The sequence below is a fragment of the Pyrgilauda ruficollis genome, unplaced genomic scaffold (assembly GCF_017590135.1).
Source record: "Pyrgilauda ruficollis isolate IOZ18807 unplaced genomic scaffold, ASM1759013v1 scaffold45, whole genome shotgun sequence".
Lineage (NCBI taxonomy): Eukaryota > Metazoa > Chordata > Aves > Passeriformes > Passeridae > Pyrgilauda > Pyrgilauda ruficollis.
In genome coordinates this window covers 1,177,194-1,195,684 of record NW_024526044.1, presented here as the reverse complement: position 1 = coordinate 1,195,684, position 18,491 = coordinate 1,177,194, and the positions used below count along the sequence as shown (strand labels likewise).

The following is an 18,491-nucleotide window of genomic DNA, read 5'->3' as shown; positions in this document are numbered from 1 at the left end:
AGAAAGGATTTTACTGAATAGTTGTAAACAGATCTGAGGGCTTGGAATAAAATCAATCTGACTGTGGAAACTTTTCAGGATAATTATAAACTGTTATTGGCAGAGTGTGAAAGAGAGACCAAAGGACTTCTAGCAGTGGGAAACAGCCCCCACAACTTGTAGCTGTGTGGGCTGTTCTCTGCAGGGGGAAGAAGGGGGATGGAGGTTGTGGGGGTCTCACCAGGTCTTTATCAGAGGAGGAGTAAGGGGCTTCAGTGGGTGGGGACACTGCCTTAGAGGTGCTTTTCTTTGAAGGCTCTTGAATGTTTTGTTCTTTTCTGTAATGTTGGTGATGCCCTGAGACCTGAGGTACCAGCACATTCCATGGTGGAAGGCACATGACCAAGTGAACTGCATAGTGAAATGCTTATACTTATTGGAAAAAAAAAAAAAAAAAAAAAGGGGGAAAAAAGCAGAATATTTGAAGGGTTTGAGCATGGTTTTATGTAAAAGCATGTAAAAATTCTCTTTGCACAGATCAGAATGGTCTTGGCTCAGACTTTAACCGTCTCCCTACTGAAGTAACTGCTGAAAATTGCATCTCCTGGACAGGCTGGTTCTTGCTGCCCCACAAAGCCACCCTGGCCATCAGCCCACCTCAACCCGCCACTGGACTCTGCATTCCCGTTCATGGCAATGCCCCAGAACTCCACCAGAGAAAATGGCTTTTGTTTCGCTCAGCCCCTCGACTTCTCCCGCCCATCCCCTCATCGCGGCGAGGCCGGCCGGCCATCAGGGACAGCAAGCGGGGACGATGGCTGCAGCACCCCCCTGAGCAATGGCCTCGCATCCTCGGGGGCTCCCAGCCCCTCGGGCTCCTGTGCCGAGCCCCTGTGTGTGCCCAGCCCGGCGCAGGAGGAGACGCCGTTCGAAGAAGGGATCAAATACGTGTCTGCTGAAGGGGAGGAACTGGCCTGCGGCTGGGGGGCCTTCACCCCCGGCTGCTTGCAGCTCTGCAACACATCCAAAGGGGTCTTGTTCTTCCTCTGCGTGGCCTCCTTCCTGCAGGGCATGACCGTGAACGGCTTCATCAACACCGTCATCACCTCCATCGAGCGCCGCTTCGACCTGCGCAGTTACCAGAGCGGGCTGATTGCCAGCTCCTACGACATCGCGGCCTGCGTCTGCCTCACCTTCGTCAGCTACTTCGGGGGGAACGGCCACAAGCCCCGCTGGCTGGGCTGGGGCGTGCTGGTCATGGGCTTGGGCTCCCTGCTCTTCGCCCTGCCCCACTTCACCACGGGGCAGTACGAGGCACGCTCGGCGGCCCAGGTGGGCGTCTGCGGGGGGAACCAGAGCCTGCCCTGCTCGCAGGCTGCCTCCAGCCTCTCTGGCTACAGGTTTGTCTTCATGCTGGGGCAGTTCCTGCACGGGATGGGAGCCACGCCGCTCTACACGCTCGGCGTCACCTACTTAGATGAAAACGTCAAGACCAACTACTCCCCTGTGTACATTGGTGAGTGGGGGTGAAGGGCAGCTCCAGCCCTTTGACAGCAGGGTGGTGGGAGGGGGAGGTCGCGGTCCCTCATCGTCTCCCAGCCCACACTGGGAGCAGCTCTCCCAACACTGCTCAGCCTTTTCTTCCAGTTGAGGGGTGAGGTGAAACTCAGAGGGATGTGGCAGCTGTTGGGGAGGTTTTGATTATTTACCAGGAGGAAAACTGTGAGCTCAGTTGGGTGTTTTTCCTCCTGCAGCTCATGCTGTGTAGGTGGGGAGTGCCTCCTGCTCCTGGCGTGGGGCCAGCCCATGTGGCATTAGCATCACTGGCAGACAGCCATGAGGCCATACCCCCGTCTGTGCAAGGGGGCATAGAATCACTGCGTGATTTGGGCAAAAGGACCTTTAAAGGTCATCTAGTCCAATGAGAAGGGACACGTTCAACTCGATCAGGTAGCTCAGAGACATCCAGTCTGACCTTGAATGTGTCAAGGGATGGAGCATCCACCACCTGTTTGGGCAGCCTGTGCCAGTGTTTTATCACCATCATTTATGTCTAATCTAAATCTTTAGATCATCATCCCTTCAGGCCTTAGCACAGGTCGCTGGGCTGCTCAGCTGCTGCTGGGGCAAAGCACAGCCAAGAGAAGAGGCTCAGCTCACTCCTCTGCACCACTGGTCACTCAGCAGCTGCCAAACGCAGTCCTGTTGGTGCAAGTGCCAAAAGGGTGATCTTTTAGCAATTTCAAAATGTGTCAGTCTGCCCATGCTGTGTCAGAAGGCTGTGTAGTGTGGGAAGGAGATCACAAGGAGATCATCAGCTAGCTGATGATCTTTCTGTGTGTTGTGGTTTAAACAGCAAACTGAAGTAAGTACCAGTGGTGCTGTGTTTAGTGTAGACATTTTGTGTTGTCAGTGGGGAGAGAATCCTGCTGCTCATTGCTGTGGCAGTCAGGATGTGGCAATGGGATCAGCAGCATCCCTGCTAAATATGGTTTAATTCTGAACCAATTTTGCCTGCCCCATACTATAAAACTTCCCAGGTTGAATGCAAAAGCTTCCCTGGAAGAGAAGCGTGAGACAAAAACTTGTTGGAATGCTCTGGGTTTGTGTCTTGGTGGTTTCGTGGGAAGGGTGTGAGGCAGCCAGAGGCTGAGCATCCTGCATCCAGGAGGGAATGGGGCTGGAGATCCCTGGCTGACGTTGTCTAACACGACTTGTTTTTCCTTTCAGCTGTTTTCTACACTGCTGCAATCCTTGGGCCTGCAGCGGGTTATCTGGTAGGAGGAATGTTTCTAAATATTTATACTGAAATTGGCAGAGAGTAAGTCGTTAAAAAAAAATCTTGTTCCTTTCCCTTTCTGCTCTGTGTTTCCTTTGGGGTAGAAAAAAAATAATACAAATGATCTGGAGCAATGAGCTGGTGGCTGGGTGGAAGTGTGCCTGGGGTGTTGGGTGGTGTGTCTGCAGGCAGGGAGGCTGGAAGGGTGGTTTGCATTAGTGCTGCTGCTGTAGAGAAATTGCTGACAAACCTGTCAGCTTAAATCCTTCCTCACGCTGCACTGCCTGTGCTAATGAGGCTGTGAGCAGCAGGTGAATTTTTTGAATGAGTTCCCTGATGAGGTGGTGCTCCCAGCAGTGCTGCTCGCCCTCCCAGTCATCCCACCAGGATGCTTAGTCCCTCCTTGCTTTGTAATATTTGTGATTTAGTCTTCTTTCCTTCCAGGCTCTTTGGTAGATCATAGAGTCACAGAATGCTTTGGGTTAGAAGGGACCTTAATGATCATCTAGTTCCAACCCCTCTGCCTTAGGCAGGGACATCATTTACTAGACCAGATGAATGGATTAAAAAGGGGGAATGGGTTTCCAGGGGAAGAAATGAGTTATTTCAACCAGTTTTCTTGCAGAGGGTGTTTTTGGGGTGGAGCAAGGATCTTGACAATCCTCAAAGCACAGCTGAAAAGCAGTGAGGTGCATGTGCAAACCTGAGATTAAATGAGACATGAAACTATGTGATTTCCTGGGCTCACGTTGTGCTCCGGTGAGGCTGTGCTGAGGCTGGAGGAATGGTGGACGAGGCACCCCATCAGATCACTCAGTGTCCTTTGCTGTCACCCCCTGACCCCTTGGCCCCTGCCAGCCTCAGGGAGAGGCCCTTGGAGCTGCCCTGCTCCGTCCCCAACCATCACCTCTCTCCCTTGTGTCCCTTTGGCTTCGCCCTTGCAGGACCGACATGGCCCCCGAGAACACGCTGTGGGTGGGGGCCTGGTGGATCGGCTTCCTGGGGGCTGGGGCCGCCTCCCTCCTCATCTCCATCCCCATCCTGGGCTACCCCCAGCGCCTCCCAGGTACGGGGCTCCTCCTGGGCTCGGGGTTTGGGGCTGGGACTGCGCGGTGCTCGCTCGCCCTGGGGCTTCCGTCCTCCTGCACGTGTCTGGCTGGGGACGTGGGAGCAAAGGAACAACTTCCTGTGTTTAAGCTGTGATTCCTAAATGGATTGCACCCCTTTGGCTTTCCATCTGCCTCTTACTGCTTCTCCCTTGCAGCTGTTGGTGGGGGCAGGATGTCACATTGTGTTTTCCCGCTGCAAATCCACAGTTTCAGTGGCATCCGCACCCCGTGTCTGACGCTCTCCTGGTTCCCTTTGCCTCTCCTTTGCAGGGTCCCAGCGCTACATCGTTATGAGGGTGTCAGAGGCTCATCAGCTGAAGGATGGCAGCCACAAAAAAGCATCGGATCCAGACTTTGGGAAAACAGTGAAGGATCTGCCTCGGTGAGAAAACCACCCCACACAGAGGTTAGGGAGTCCTGCAAAGGGGAGAGAGAGTAATGAGCCCAAGCTGAGCTTCCTTCAGCCCTGCCAGCTCAAAGGTGTTGCCCTTCTTCAGGCAGTGACACTTCCTTGCAGAGGAGGTGTCAAAGTGCCTGGTCCTGTCAAGGTCTGGGACTCTTGGCAAAGAGGCTGAGCTGGAACTGGTGCTGGGGATCACATGGGGGAGCAGGGGACAAGTGGCCAGTCCCATCTGGGCCACTTTTCAGAAGCTCGTGTCCACCTGCAGTGCTGTGCCACACACTGAGTTTTGCTGAGAGTGGCTTGGTGCCAAGCTTTAGGTGATGAGAGATGCCCAGGCATTGCCAGCTCCCTCCCTCTCCCCAGCAGCATTATTTCTGCCTGTCTGCTTCTGCCTGGCCTCACCTGGCCCAGTTATTGAGCTCCTCCTCCCCAGCCCCTCGGGGCTTTATTCCTTTCCTCTATTTTTACTTGGGTTAGATGCCTGTTTTGTCATTTTTAATGGGAAACGAGATGAAACAGGCCCTGTGATTCTCACAGCTCCATTCCAAACCCAGGGAACAAAATATACCACACTGTAACTTTCAGTTCCTTTTCGCTTTTATTCTTGGTTTCCTTTCTTTTTCTTTTGCCTTCACATCTTCCAGCCACCTTTTATATATTACTACTTCTTATCTTTCCAGCAAGGCAGTGACACAGCAACTTGCTTAATCTTGAGCTGCTGCTCAGCTCTGTGATGAGAACAAAGCAGGAGCCAAAATAAAATGTGATCTTTTAACCACATATTTTTGTTACAGACTTTTGAAATATTTTATGATAATTTTTGTTTTGTTGAGTTGTATTGGAATGGAGGGCAGGGGGAGAGGTGCTGCTTTATTTATTGCAGGAGGTTAGCTGGCATGGAGGCTCTGGATGTTGCAGATACCTGGATATTGACTCCTTTTGGACCTTGCAGTCAATAAGGGGATCTGTCACTGTTGAGATCTTCCTTTTTTTTTTTATTATTTCTCCCAGGACTGTTTTTAGGGAGGAGATTTTATCCATGCGTGATGGCTGCTCCCTGCAAAGATGTTGCTAAACCCCAGGCTGCTGCCAGCATCACTTCTGAGCATTAGTTGTGGTCTTTGTCATGCTGGCAGAGGAGGATGGAAGCAGAACAGGTGCTCAGAATAGGAATTTTCAGCACCAGTCGAGCTGTGCTGTGTCAACACAACAACTCACACCCATCTGAAATGTTTGGAGGCTTTGTAGGAAGTTTACCAGGAGTTAAGGCAGTTGTATGAAGAATATTACATTGAGCAGACTTCAGTGCTGTTATTAAATGGCATTCTTGACTGGGTGCCATTTTCCCAGGTCATGGCTTGTTCTGCTCACGGAAATTGAATTCAAAACCTGCATTTAAATAACGATAAGTCTGTGACTAAAACCAACACAAACAGGGCAGCAGAGAGGGATGAAATTCAGTGGTTGATGCTTTTCTTGCTTGTCTGGAAGGATGCTCCCAGTGTTTCTGCTTTCTGACAGCAGGAACAGAGACAATCCTCCTCCAGAAGCATCTTTCACACCTTGTTTCTGAATAATAAATCCCCAAAGGTGGGAACTTGTATCAGAGAACTCAGACCAGTCCAGACCTCAGTGTGGTTTGAAAGCAGGAACCCAGCAGACTTTTGTGGTCCCTGGTTTTGATTAATGGGAGGGAAGTGCCTTCAAGGCTTTCTGCTCTGGAAGCTTGCATTAATATAAGAGGAGATCCCATCTGTGCAGGCAGCTCTTGGGGACACGTGGAGCAGGCTGGAGGGTGAGGCCAAAGGACACTCCCTGTTCCTTTTGTGTTGGTCAGGGACTGTGTGCCACACATTTTCTCACAGTACAGGCAGTAAGAGTCTCACAAAGATAAGCAGAAATACTGATGAAATAAAATACTGTTCCATGCCATCAGGTCCTTTCTCAGTGAGATTCATGAGTTGCTGCATTCACAGTGCTGCCTGAGAGCCTACAGGAATGCAGCCCATACAGCCTAATCCTCTGCCCTGGAGACACTTCTCTAGTAACTCTTGGGTTGAAAAGGTCTGATAAAACAGCATTTTCCTTTCTCTGCTTCCATATGATTGCTGTCATGGAGTGTCCCCTCCTGTCAGAGCAGAGAGACCCAAAGGGAGGGCACGCAGAGCTGTACCAAGAGGAGGCTTTGTCCCTGCAAGCTGCAGGGTGGAGTTTGTGAGGATCACTGCCTGGCCTGGCAAGCCCTGATCTTCAGCACAAGGAGCTGTGGTCAGTATTTCACTGATCACTCCTGGATAAGGTGCAGGGTGTGATTTAGAAAAGCCATGAAGTAGAACAAAGGGAGGTTGGTTTATGTTCTGTGGGATGCACAGGGTGCCCTCTGTTCCCTTGGTGCTGGTGACAGTGGGTGTCATTTTGTGCTGGAAAAGCCCCCATGCTCTAAAATTGGATAAATATCCATTTTTCTGGGGTGTTGTGGACATGCCACGCTCAGAGGAGCAGGTTCTGATCATGCAGGTGGTCCCAACCTACTCAGAGAACCATTTTGTGAGAAAGAGTTCCTATGTGTGCCCCCAAGTAAAGCCTTGGAGGGTCAGCTTTTTTAGCTGGTGGGATTCTTCTTTGCAGTGCTGGGGCTCTTGAAATCCCTTTGGCTGCAAGAACTGAGCACTGCCAAGGCTGTTCAAGAATTAGGTGATTTCTGGTTGTGTTTAAAGTCCTACTGATGTAATAAAAACATTTGTGCTGTCTTTGGAAAGATTTTATGTGCCATAGCTCCTCACAACTACATCTTCTGTCTTCAGACAGATTAAATTGAGTAAATCCTTATTTTTACTGCTGAAAGGAGTTCCTTTGCATTTTCCTACGTGCAAGTCCAGCCTGTAACTTTTGGGCAGTGGGCAGAAAGTCACACTAGTGCCAGGGAGAAACTCTTCTCTGTAAAAAGGTGAAGGCACTGTCTGTTTTTTGCCTCAGCCACAAGATCTACAAGCATTTTCTCATTAAAATATTAGGCTTTATGCTTCTAAATTAAGCACAGTCAAAAAAATCTGGAAAATAAAATAGTACATTAAACTAATCCCAAGAGCTAGGCAGTGTAAAGCCCCCTGTAATCAAAATGTAGGAATGTGTGGTATTTCTGTCTTTCAGCTTCTTTGTTCTTTTGATGTAATGCAATTCTCCGTGTGAGTACAGTTGCATAAATCTGACTGTGAGCCTCAGCACGTCTCTCCCTTGCTTGTACCAAGGCAGGATTTCTCTGATCTCACATTTCCACCAGAGCAGGAGGTGGTGTCTGTGCCTTTCTGCTCTGTGAGCATCCCAGGGCATCACTTTTGAAGGATTTATGCCCATCCCAGAAATGGGATAACCCATGGCACTGGCCTGGGCTTGGCTAGGGGGAAGTCATGGGGCAGAATTTGAAGCTGGTTACAAAACATGCCCTGAGAAGCAATGTCAGTCCTCTTAGTCCAATATCCGAGATAGTGAGAGATAATTGAGACCATTCCCTGTGCCTGAGGGCCTTTGTGCATCTCAGGGATGGAATTGTTGCTGGATCTGCATATAAATGACACATGGCAATTTCTCAGGCATAATCTGCAGCTCTCTCCTAAATCCCAGTGAGTCAAAGTAAAATGGAGTTACTCAATTTGTACATTAGGCTTCAAGTAAAACTGGGCTTAGATTGTGGCAGAAAGATTGCTTTCTGTTTTTCAGGTGTCTTGGAGGTGTTTCCTCCATATAGAAAGGCTTGCTTGGTATTTCCCCTGAGTTACAAAACATCTCTGGTTATCAGAGGTTGTTATTGTTCTGAGAGTGTGAGTGCACAACTAATGTGTGTATGTGAGGATGTAGATTTGCTCTTGGTTGAGCCAGGAGTCCCAAGATATCTGCCAACAGGCACTAATAAAACCTTGAAATGATGGAGATTTGGTGAGGAGTAATGGCCTCTCAGTATTGCCCCATTTAAACAGACAAAGTACTCAGCCTGAGCCTAAATGTTGGAAAATTCCTGCTGAAATCATCCATGTAGAAGTTGTGGGTGCCCTTAGTGTGAGTTACATCACACACATACACTGTGTCACTGACTGGAAAAGCTCCTTCAAACACCAATTATCTTCCTTTTGGTGTTTTTCCTTTCAGAGTTGCAGGATGATGGGATGCTGCCTCATCTTACACGTGATCCTTCTGACTTGGAAGACCTGAAATCAAAATGTGCCTGAAATCAGTGATTCAATTCCAATATATTTGTCCTTCCCAGGTCAGTGCTGCTACTTCTGAAGAACCCCACCTTCATCTTCCTCTGCTTAGCAGGAGCAACCGAAGCGACCCTGATTGCTGGGATGTCCACGTTTGGACCCAAATTCCTGGAGTCTCAGTTTAGTTTAAGTGCCTCTGAAGCTGCCACCTTTTTTGGTAAGGAAAACATGTTTTTGCAATGTTTTCCCATTTTTGCCAACAAATAGAAGAGCACTTTTAGCTTGTTTAGAATGGAGACAGATGCTTTGCAGTTTAATTATGGACTGGTTATTCCCTTCAGCTGTTAGATGGGATCATTTCCTATCAGCACACCTACAGCCAGTGCATTTCCAGAGCTCTATCTACTGACATCAGGAGGAAATGTGTCACTTCTGTAGCCATCTGTTACCCTCTAGAGGAAGGCAAAATAATTGTAATTCCTCCTAGTTCATCACCAGGAAACATTGGCTAAACCTTTCCACTGAGGAGGGACGTCAGAGCTGGGGGGGATATTTTGTCAGCATGCAGAAACTGTGAGGATTCTTACCTAAGTGCTGTAACATAGACCAAGGAATGGGGTCCAACAAGCATCATCATGATGTGCTCCTCAAAGAGTCAGTTTTAAGATCTCTGGGCAGGAAAAGCTGCCTTAACAGGCTCATGCCAAATTACCTGAGCTGTTACAGAGGACCACCCACTGCAGCAACATCCACTGAACTCCCACCAAGAAGCCACACAGAAAGCAAGGAGTCATTTATATGCAAAATACACTGCAATTAATGTATTCAAACCTGAAAACTCCTTGCTGACATTTCTGAACTCACTTGTGGTTTTTTTCCTCTTCTTTTTCAGGTTATCTGGTCGTGCCAGCCGGAGGGGGAGGCACATTCCTGGGAGGATTCCTCGTGAATAAATTTAAACTGCGCTGCTCAGGAATCATCAAGTTGTGTTTGCTTTGCACAGTGTCAAGTCTGCTGGCCATATTCATTTTTTTTATCCACTGCCCTAACATGCCCATGGCAGGAGTAACCCAGATGTACGATGGAAGGTAACAACCACCACCCTGTCTGTCTGTCCTGAGGGGCTCTGTCAGAACAGGGTAACAAACACACAGTGCTGGGGGCATCATGTGTGGATGTGTTGGGGTGAAAGTTGGTGTCTGGTCAGTCCTCCAGGCAAAGGGTGAGACACAGAAAATAGATGTCCTGAGTTTTGCAGTCAGATAGAGTTTATGGAAGAGGCTCCCTAGTTAGTAAGGGAAGGAGGATCAGCAGCACCAGAGTGGGAGATACTCCACTCTTCAGCTGCCTTTACAACAGCCCCCATCTCTATCCAGTGGGATAAACTGGACCAAAAGTGGGAATCTCCTCTCTGAATGGAAGTGTCACCCTAAGAGCTGGTCACTTAAACTCCCTTGGTGCCTGTGGGAGAGACAGCTCCAGGTCATGGTTAAAATTTGGTGGGATGAAAGCCTTTCCAAACCTGGCTTTGTGCTCCCTGGGGATCCATCACAACTCCCATTGTCCCTTCCTCTCCCCATTTCCTCCTGTAAAGTGCTGCTCACTGACTGCTCCTGTGTTTCCCTCAGTGCTTTGCCAGGTGGGTACCTCAACCTGACAGCAGCCTGCAATGTCCAGTGTGGCTGTTTGCAGGACACCTACAGCCCTGTCTGTGGCACTGATGGCATCATGTACTACTCCCCCTGCCACGCTGGCTGCAAAAGTGTGTCTGTAAACCCCAGGAATGAGAAGAAGGTAGGTCTGGAAGCACTGTGCATGAACAGGGGGGTGGCACATCTATGGAGTGATCTGGCTGGCTCTGCAAAAGCTTTGCTGCAAATCTGTAAAATCAGGCAGGGCAGGGTGGATGCTCTCAGGTACCACAGGAGATGAAGGCAGGAGGTACTCTGAGGTCACCCTGCTTTGCGTCTCTCATGTCCAATCATCTTTGCCTCATTCTGGGTCAGACTGTGCTGAAATCCATGGAAAATCACCCAGGCAGGCAGGGCCGGGAGCTTTGTAAGCCCCTGATTTCTGTCGTAGTGCTCCTTTTGGGTCTTGAATGAACATGATGCACCTCCTCATCCTTCCAGCATGTTGCTCATGGAGTCAGGCAAAGACTTAGGGAGGGTAGAGGTGACACTCAGCTGCCTGGCAGAGTTAATTTCCCTTGCTTGATTGACCTGTTTGCAAACAGAGGTTTGTCAAAAATGCAGCTTGATTTCTACTTCATTCTGGGAGTCTAACCAGCTGCTTTCTGCCCTCCCTGAATTTCTTATTTTTAAAGCTTTGACTGTCACCACATTCTCCGCAGCAGAGCCCCCACCAGCCTTTCTTTCCCAGGTCTACCAAGAGTGCAACTGTGTTGACAAAGCTCTCCTGCCTGGCTCTGGCAAAGCAGAGGCAGGGAAATGCACCTCCTCCTGTGACAAAAAGCCCTTGCTCCTGTGCTTCATGTTCGTGGTCATCCTCTTCACCTTCCTGAGCAGCATTCCTGCCCTGACTGCCACTCTGAGGTAAGCAGGGGATGGCCTTGTCCTCTGCCAGCACTGCAAGAAGCCTCAATATCCTCCTCTCTGCTTTTTCCTGCTGGATCAAGCATGGAAAAGGTGTGATGGGAACCACTGAGTTACTGGCAGCCTGGAGACATCAGGACTAGTTCCTGTCCCAGTCTAGCTGGGAAAGGAAATTTCAGCATTGGGAGCTTTGTCCTCTGCCATGGGATACAAACATTTACAGCAGGGACACTGCACTGGGGTGATCCTGAATCTCCAGAGGGATGGAGGTCCCAGGTGTGCTGGAGGTCCCAGGTGTGCTGGGCTTGAGGACCTGGAGTTGTGAAGCAGGGAGGTGAGACTGGCAGCATTTTTAAACTCCTTTTTCTCCACAGGTGTGTCTCTGACAGACAAAGGTCCTTTGCACTCGGGATCCAGTGGATTGTGGTACGAACACTAGGTATGGAGCAGGGGGAATTTGCACCCCACAATGGTCTGGTGGTTCTGGGAGGTGTGTGCCAAGCTGTCACCCAGGAATAAAACACACTGGATTGGAAAACAAGGGAGTAGGAACACACCCTGCTGAAAAGGGGGATGCTTGCTTTCTTTTGCTCTCATCCAGGACAACCTAATTCCCTTTGCATGTGATTTAAGAACTGAATGGAAGGTTCTGTAGGTGACAGAGGTCCAATATCCTGCCAATGTGCTCTGATTTTAAGGAAAAGGAGCAGAGGTGTTGAAGCTTCTGTGAGTGTCTTTTGGCTCTTGTGCAACATGTAGGTCAGGATGGCCAAAACACCTGCTGGACTCTCAGATCTTAAAATCCAGACTATTTTTGATACCTGGTGGCTCTGGATGCATAATCATGCTATCAGCAGAGCCTGGTGCAGAAAAGGCAAGGTGCTGCCTGAACTGAAGCTGCCCTCTCTCTGCCCACAGGAGGAATCCCTGGCCCCATTGCCTTTGGCTCCATGATTGATAAATCCTGCCTGCTCTGGCAGGACCAGTGTGGAGAGCAGGGCTCCTGCTACGTTTACCAGAACTCAGCCATGAGCCGATACACCCTCGTCGCTGGACTGGTCTACAAGGTGATGCTGCTGCTTATCTCCACTCCCTGGTAAAGCAGACAGCTTTTTAGGACATAATGTTTTGCTCTGGGAAAGAATTTTACAAAATTGGGTTGCCCTGATCTGGCCCGCCCCCAAACAAGATTAAATTTTCACACAAGAAATTTCTCAGAGAAGGCAAAAGCCCTGTTAGCTTCTCATCAGGTAATGGTGCTCCAGACACCATCATTCTGTTAAATTCCCATTATTTTCTAGGATTACAGCTTCTATTACACCATATGAAATACCTCCTTCCAACAGCAACCAAAGTGATTTTTGCTAGAGATGGAGTAAAATATCCAAGTGCAGTGTATTAGTGAGAGTGAGGGATGGCATTGTGGGCAGGCTGTAAATAACCATTCCCCAGTCACTGCTAGAAAATAAGAGAGCTCAGAGATGTGGGCTTTATTTATTAGCAGAAAACCATCATTTTAACTGCTCCCAAACAAGCACTTGCCCTAGATAGTAGTGTTTAGCAGCTGCTGTGATAAAGAGGTTTTCAAAAGCCTTCCAGCAAAAGGCTGAGGCAGTGTTGGCTCATGCAGCACTGTGCTCCAGGTGTCTGTGTGGGGCTGAACTTTTCCAAATTCCCATTGCTGTGGGGCTGGCTAAATTCAGATTTTTACCCCCTCTGGCTCTGAGTGCTGCTCTGCTTCCCAGGCTGGCCAACATCTCCTCCTCCCCAAAGCTTGGTCAGCAAAGCTCATGGCAGATGTGGGGTGGGCTCCTGGTTTTGGGGGAGAGCAGACAGTAACGGGGTGTCTCCATGTCTGCAGGTCCTCGGGACAACCTTCTTTATAGTGGCCTGTTTACTCTACAAACCCCCACCTCCAGAGTCAGCTCCAGGCAGCTTGGATGCATCCGAAAATGGCACCAGTGACCTCCAGGAGCACAAGCCTTCACTGCCAGCTGAAGAGGATATATAGTGCTGTCCACATGCAAGTGACTTTTTCAGCCTCAGAAATAGCACGAGAAGACATTATGCAGTTTCCCAAGGGTTTTTAAATCAACAGTAATATTTTAAATTTTTATTCTTTTTTTTTAGTTGAAGATAAATAATTTAAGTGACCACTGGTGTGCTTTGCTATTTTCTTAACAGCAGAAGCACATTTAAAGTTGTGTGCTGGTGCCACGTGCAGTTATTTAATTTTATTTAAAGAAAGGGCTACTGTAGCTTTATTCTGTGTCTGTGACAAGCCAGGACCACGTTCTCCACTTGTGGAAGTAATCACTGGTAACTCCAATGGAGCATGTGGGGTTTAAACCACCAGAGGATCTGGGCCAAATGTATTGAATATCTCAATTGTAAAGCCAACTGTAGCAAAACTCCTGTTGGGACTTCCAAGCTGGGGGGGAGCACTGCTGTTCTGCAGTCTGCACTGCAAAGGGGTCAGCTGGCCCTTGAACTGCTGCATGCAAAGCAGACAGCCCTGGCAGTGTCCTCCTCCTTCCCATGGCACACAGAATCACTCTGTTCAGGAGCAGCTTCTCTCATTATGCAAGTTCCTATTACTGGGAGAGGAGATTTGATTAGCAAATCCATCAGTACACTACAGGCAGCCATTCCCAGAGCTGCCAAGCACTGTACACTCACTGCCTCACTCATTGCAGGGATTACACCGTGGTGACACTTCATTTTTTTAATTTGTGTTGTTTAAAAGTGATGCCTTTTGTAATGTACTGTGCAAAACTTGAACTTCTTGCTGTTTGCTGGGCGTGGGAAGATGTGAGATACAGATCTATGCAATGTTTATCTTGGGTTGTTCTGTAAAGACCGTGGGTTTGGGTAAACAGAAAGGTTGGAGTGAATTTAGTTTGTCTCTAGACCAGCTGTCTGAGGGATGGGTCTGCCTTGGCTTGTAACGGGCCTGCTTGCAAGGAGAGAGGGCAGCATTCCCAAAATGGCCTTTGAATGTGCTCTTGCAATATTGACCAGGACCTTTCTGAGGGGCAGAAGTGGAATTGGGGCAGGTGTGAGTCTGGCTTCCCTGTGAGTGCAGATCAGGCCAGGCTGGTGCTGGGTGTGCCAGTGTTTGCACACTGGTGCATCCCCAGGGGAGGCAGAGGGAGCCCCTGGAATCCTGCCTGGTGTGATTGTGTTCACAGGACAGGATCTGCATCCCTGAGCTGCACAACTGGCACTTCCTTCCTGCCAGCTCCCACTCAGAATTGCTTTGTAGATGTTTTTGTATATTTTGTGTATTTATGCTTTCACAAATGGACACAGGATGGGCATTTGCTCCCTTCATTAGCAAAGGACTGACTGTCAGAGCGTTCCTGTTGCAGACAGGATGGTGCTGCTGGGAGTGTAGTTGATATTCAGGACAGTGGAGGAAGCAGCTTCTTCCATTCACAGATCCTCTTCCACCAAAGCCACAGGGTGACCTCTCTGCTTCCAAAGCCCTTGTTTCCCAGTCCCTATGAAGTGCTGGGGCACACTGTGCACCCCCTGCCCCATCCCTGGAAGTGCTCAGTGCCAGCTTGGGTGAGGTTTTGAGCAAACCTGTCGAGTTTAAGATCTCTCTGCCCACAGAAGGGGATTGAAACAAAATGATCTTTAATGCAAACCATTCTATGATTCTGTTTCTATCTCTACTAACTGCTGGAAAAAGTGATAAGGGCAGGATGGTGGTGGCTTTTGGCTGCTTGTGGAAGGGCAGCTGGTGCAGCTTTGATGTGGCACAGTGTGCAGGAGAGCCCTGTTTTTCTAGGGAGGCAGGGTTAGACCCACAGCTGCAGGATTTAACCCCAGCACTGCCCCAACACCTTCACCTGGGTTTGGAGCCACCTGCAAACACAAGCCTGTCTGCAGGCCTTGCCCTTCCCAGCTTAGACACCTTGGGTACAAGCAGGGATCTGAGATGGGGAAATGCATGAATGTATTTTGGGAGCTTATTTTATATATGATGTATTTATGAAAGTTAGAAGTTTTTCTTTGCGCATATATATATATATAAATATATATATATGTATATGGGGGTGTGTGTGTATATAAATATGGATGTTGCAATGCAATTTTAGTGTTTATGAAATGAGCTTTATCTGAGTGTGTTGTTTCCAGAGCTAAACAAAAGCTTCTGGGATTCTGGGCATTTATTACGTTGCTGTGGGACTGGTAATTCAAGGATTTTAGTAAGCAGCACCATGGCATTCCTGTTCCATAACCAGGCTGTTTAGCTGTACAGGTAATTTAAAATATTTGGAAGTATGTTTCCCAATTCTGAAATGAAGTATTATATTGCTATAAAAGCATAGAAATATAACCACCCTTTCACAGGTACTTGTGTGTGTGTTTTTCATCACTTGTCACCCTTTCCCAGCTGCAGTTCTTGGCAGGGGTGTATCCATGGTGCCATTTGCTGCAAGGCCATTGTGGCGTCTCCGAGGAGGAAGGTTAGAACACAGGTTTGTGTTTAATTTGTAGCATTAATAAAGCCCCTCATGGCTACAGGAGCTTCAGGCATTCAGGTGACTTTCAGATTTGCAGGGAACCCCATGATGAGGGGAGAGGGAATGATGCATCTGACTCCATCTTATCAGAAGGCTAATTAATTACTGTATTATACTATATTATTTGATACTATATTACAGTACATCTAAACTGAATCTGCCAAGCATTCAACTCTGCACCCAACTGCGCTTAGCTTCATACAGCACAGGAAGGGAAAATAAACACCAACCAACCGAGCATAACGTGACTGGCATGATGTGATTCCAGCAAGAGGAAGAACCCCTCTCTTTTCCCAGGGCCAGCCGTGGGTCAGGGCTCTGTGCAGGGCCAGTGGGGCTGGGGACAGTGCCACTAGATGGCAATGGAGCACGGTGCCATGGCCAGCTCCTCCGTGTGCTGCTGACTGCGGGCTCTTTCTGGAAAGGACAGAAATCCAGGCCGTGCACTGGGTTCCGGCTTTGCAACAGCAAAAAAAAAAAAAACCTTTTATGAGATCCAAATCAGGTCCAAAAGTAAAATTGTAGTATCTAGTGATACATTATGCCAGGGGAAATATACGATTTGTAAGCAGAAAGCTGTGAAACAGGCAGGTGAGGGTTCAAACAGAGCAGCTGTATTGTTTCTACAAAAATCTGGTAAATTCTTATTTGAAGTGTTCCCTTCCCAAGCAGGGATGGAGGGCTCTGAACTGTCATTCAAAGGGCAGTTTTTATATTTTGAATTTCTTTCTTCAGATGTTATAATTGGTATTGCTATTAGCCTGATCCTTTCACTCACTCTGAGACAAACCTGCCTGGATTCTCCTGAAGTTAAAAGGATGTTTGGTTTGGAGCACAGGAATAACCCCAGGTGCTCTGGCCCAGGTGGAACTCCATGGCAAACCTTATACTGAGCCCAGTGGTCTCTGGGTCAGGTCATAATTAATAATTCATCTAACTTGCTTTAAAATCAATCAGGAAAAAAGAGGAGTGGCAGGTTAAGGGAAATGTGTGTGTTTTACCAGCCAGGGCAACCTCAACCCAGCACATGTGAGATGGACAGGAGGTGTGAGGGGTGGCTGTGCCTCTGCCGTGGGAGCAGAGCTGGGTTTCCATCACACAATTCGAGGAAGCAGAATGGCATTTTCTCTTGCCAAAAAATTTTCTTTGGAACAGAATAAATGCCAGAATTTTCTTGTCTTCCCTCAAGTTTTCATACTGACCTGCAAGCAGCAATTTTAGAAGAGGAAAATGAGACCATTCTGCTCCTTCTAATGAGGTGCTGCATGTCTTCTCCAGCCAGGAACCTGCCGTCCAATTTCCTAGAGATGCACAGAAGAATGGATCTCACATTAAATTCGAATTTTCTGAGGTGTTACATCTCACCTGCTTCATTATCAAGTAACACTCTGTCCATTAAGAGAGTCCTGAGAAACCTAAAAGTTCACACAAAGGGAGGAACCCACCACAAATTCTCTTACAAACCTCTCCTAGTAAGGGGGGAGCAGAGCTGCTGTAAAATGAATATTGCAGTAGTTCAGTGAAACACTGATGCACGAGTAACTATAGAAACTGTAGCTCCAGACATGAGTGTTCAACATACTAATGTGCCCTGCTTCAAACTAATGTGAAAAATGTGATCTCTTACTATTCTGGCTTTCTGGTTTAAAAATACAAAATCTGGTCCAAGTGGAGCAATGCCCTGGAAGTTGATGAAATCACAGATGAAGCCTTGCACCCCAGCAGGGGGAAGAACAGAAAATCCTGAGCTACCCGAACCTCTGTGGCATTGCAGATAAAACCTGTAGTTCATAGAATCATGGAATCATGGAACCATGGAATGGTTTGGGCTGGAAGGGACCTCAAAGTTTGTTGATTCCACCCCTCTACCATGGGCAGGGACACCTCCCACTGTCCCAGGCTGCTCCCAGCCCCATCCAGCCTGGCCTTGGACACTGCCAGGGATCCAGGGGCAGCCACAGCTGCTCTGGGCACCCTGTGCCAATTCCAACTGTACACCTACCACCTAAAGACTAGCAATGAAAGCATTTTTAATAGAAAAAGCAAAGTGCTTGCTGCCTCTGCATGCCTTCATTCCTAAGGAGGGATTGGCAGAGGATTTGTCTTGGGAGATGTAGGCACTTACTTTTGTTTTATTCTGTAAGGAAAAAAAAAAAAAAATCAGTAGGGTTGAGCTTGATGCACCAAAAAAAAAAAAAAAAAAAAAAAAAAAAAAAAGGATGGATTTTTGATTTTTAAACATTGAGGGCTGTCCATTTAACTTCTTAAAAATTTGCTGCTCCCTGTGCTTCTCCTGAGAGACAGCCCAAGCTGCTAAAGAAACCCAGTCAGGGGCCTTCTGAGGTGTGGTTCATCTTTAATATCTTAAAACCTTCTTTTCAGCTCTTTTTTTTTTCAATTTTCTCTTTTTAAACGTGCTAACTCCCAATTCCCCACCAGCAATCTGGGAAGATCATTTGTGCAATCCTTTTAACACTTCAGTTGGATCTGCTGTAAGAATATTCCCTCATTAAGGCGCTGCAGCGTCTTTCATTTTCTCTGTGCTGGGAGCTGGGCCCTCAGCACTGTGTTACCTGCATCTGCATAAATCAGATAACCGGGAGGAAAACTGATGAAGGCCCAATTTATCAGTGTTTTTCGGGCATCTCACACTTTGTAGGTCAGTGGACTTGTGAGAGTTCCTGGCACCTTATCTGCTTCTTGTCTTGCTCGACATCTGCCGATGCTCTTCTCTTGGAGATAAGGCTCCTCTCATTTTTTTCCAGAGCTCTGTTATTTTGCTATCCTGGAGGTCCCAGCAGCTCCACGTGGGCTGGCTCCTGGGAGCACCCAGTTGGGTTTTAGATTCCTGGAGCATCCTGTGGAGTCTGGAGAACATCTGCTCCTCCTGAGCCCCGCCGGGACAGCACTCCTGCGGGCGCTGGGAGCTGCC

General features: G+C 48.2%; 1 protein-coding gene across 2 annotated transcripts; it reads left to right on the top strand.

The window, feature by feature from the left end:
• Positions 1 to 526: 526 nt before the first annotated feature.
• On the top strand, positions 527 to 13,035 carry SLCO4A1 (solute carrier organic anion transporter family member 4A1). Of its 2 annotated transcripts, XM_041478498.1 has the most exons (12): positions 527 to 883; positions 914 to 1,495; positions 2,710 to 2,800; positions 3,703 to 3,824; positions 4,138 to 4,249; positions 8,532 to 8,686; positions 9,362 to 9,557; positions 10,098 to 10,263; positions 10,852 to 11,024; positions 11,399 to 11,463; positions 11,943 to 12,091; positions 12,886 to 13,035. In XM_041478498.1, exons 1-12 carry the CDS (start codon positions 670 to 672, stop codon positions 13,033 to 13,035), a joined length of 2,175 nt encoding a protein of 724 aa, XP_041334432.1. In that variant the 5' UTR covers positions 527 to 669. The 2 variants fall into 2 exon arrangements, with proteins under 2 accessions (XP_041334432.1, XP_041334430.1); XM_041478496.1 differs by having other exon boundaries at positions 527 to 1,495.
• The last annotated feature ends 5,456 nt before the right edge of the window (positions 13,036 to 18,491 follow it).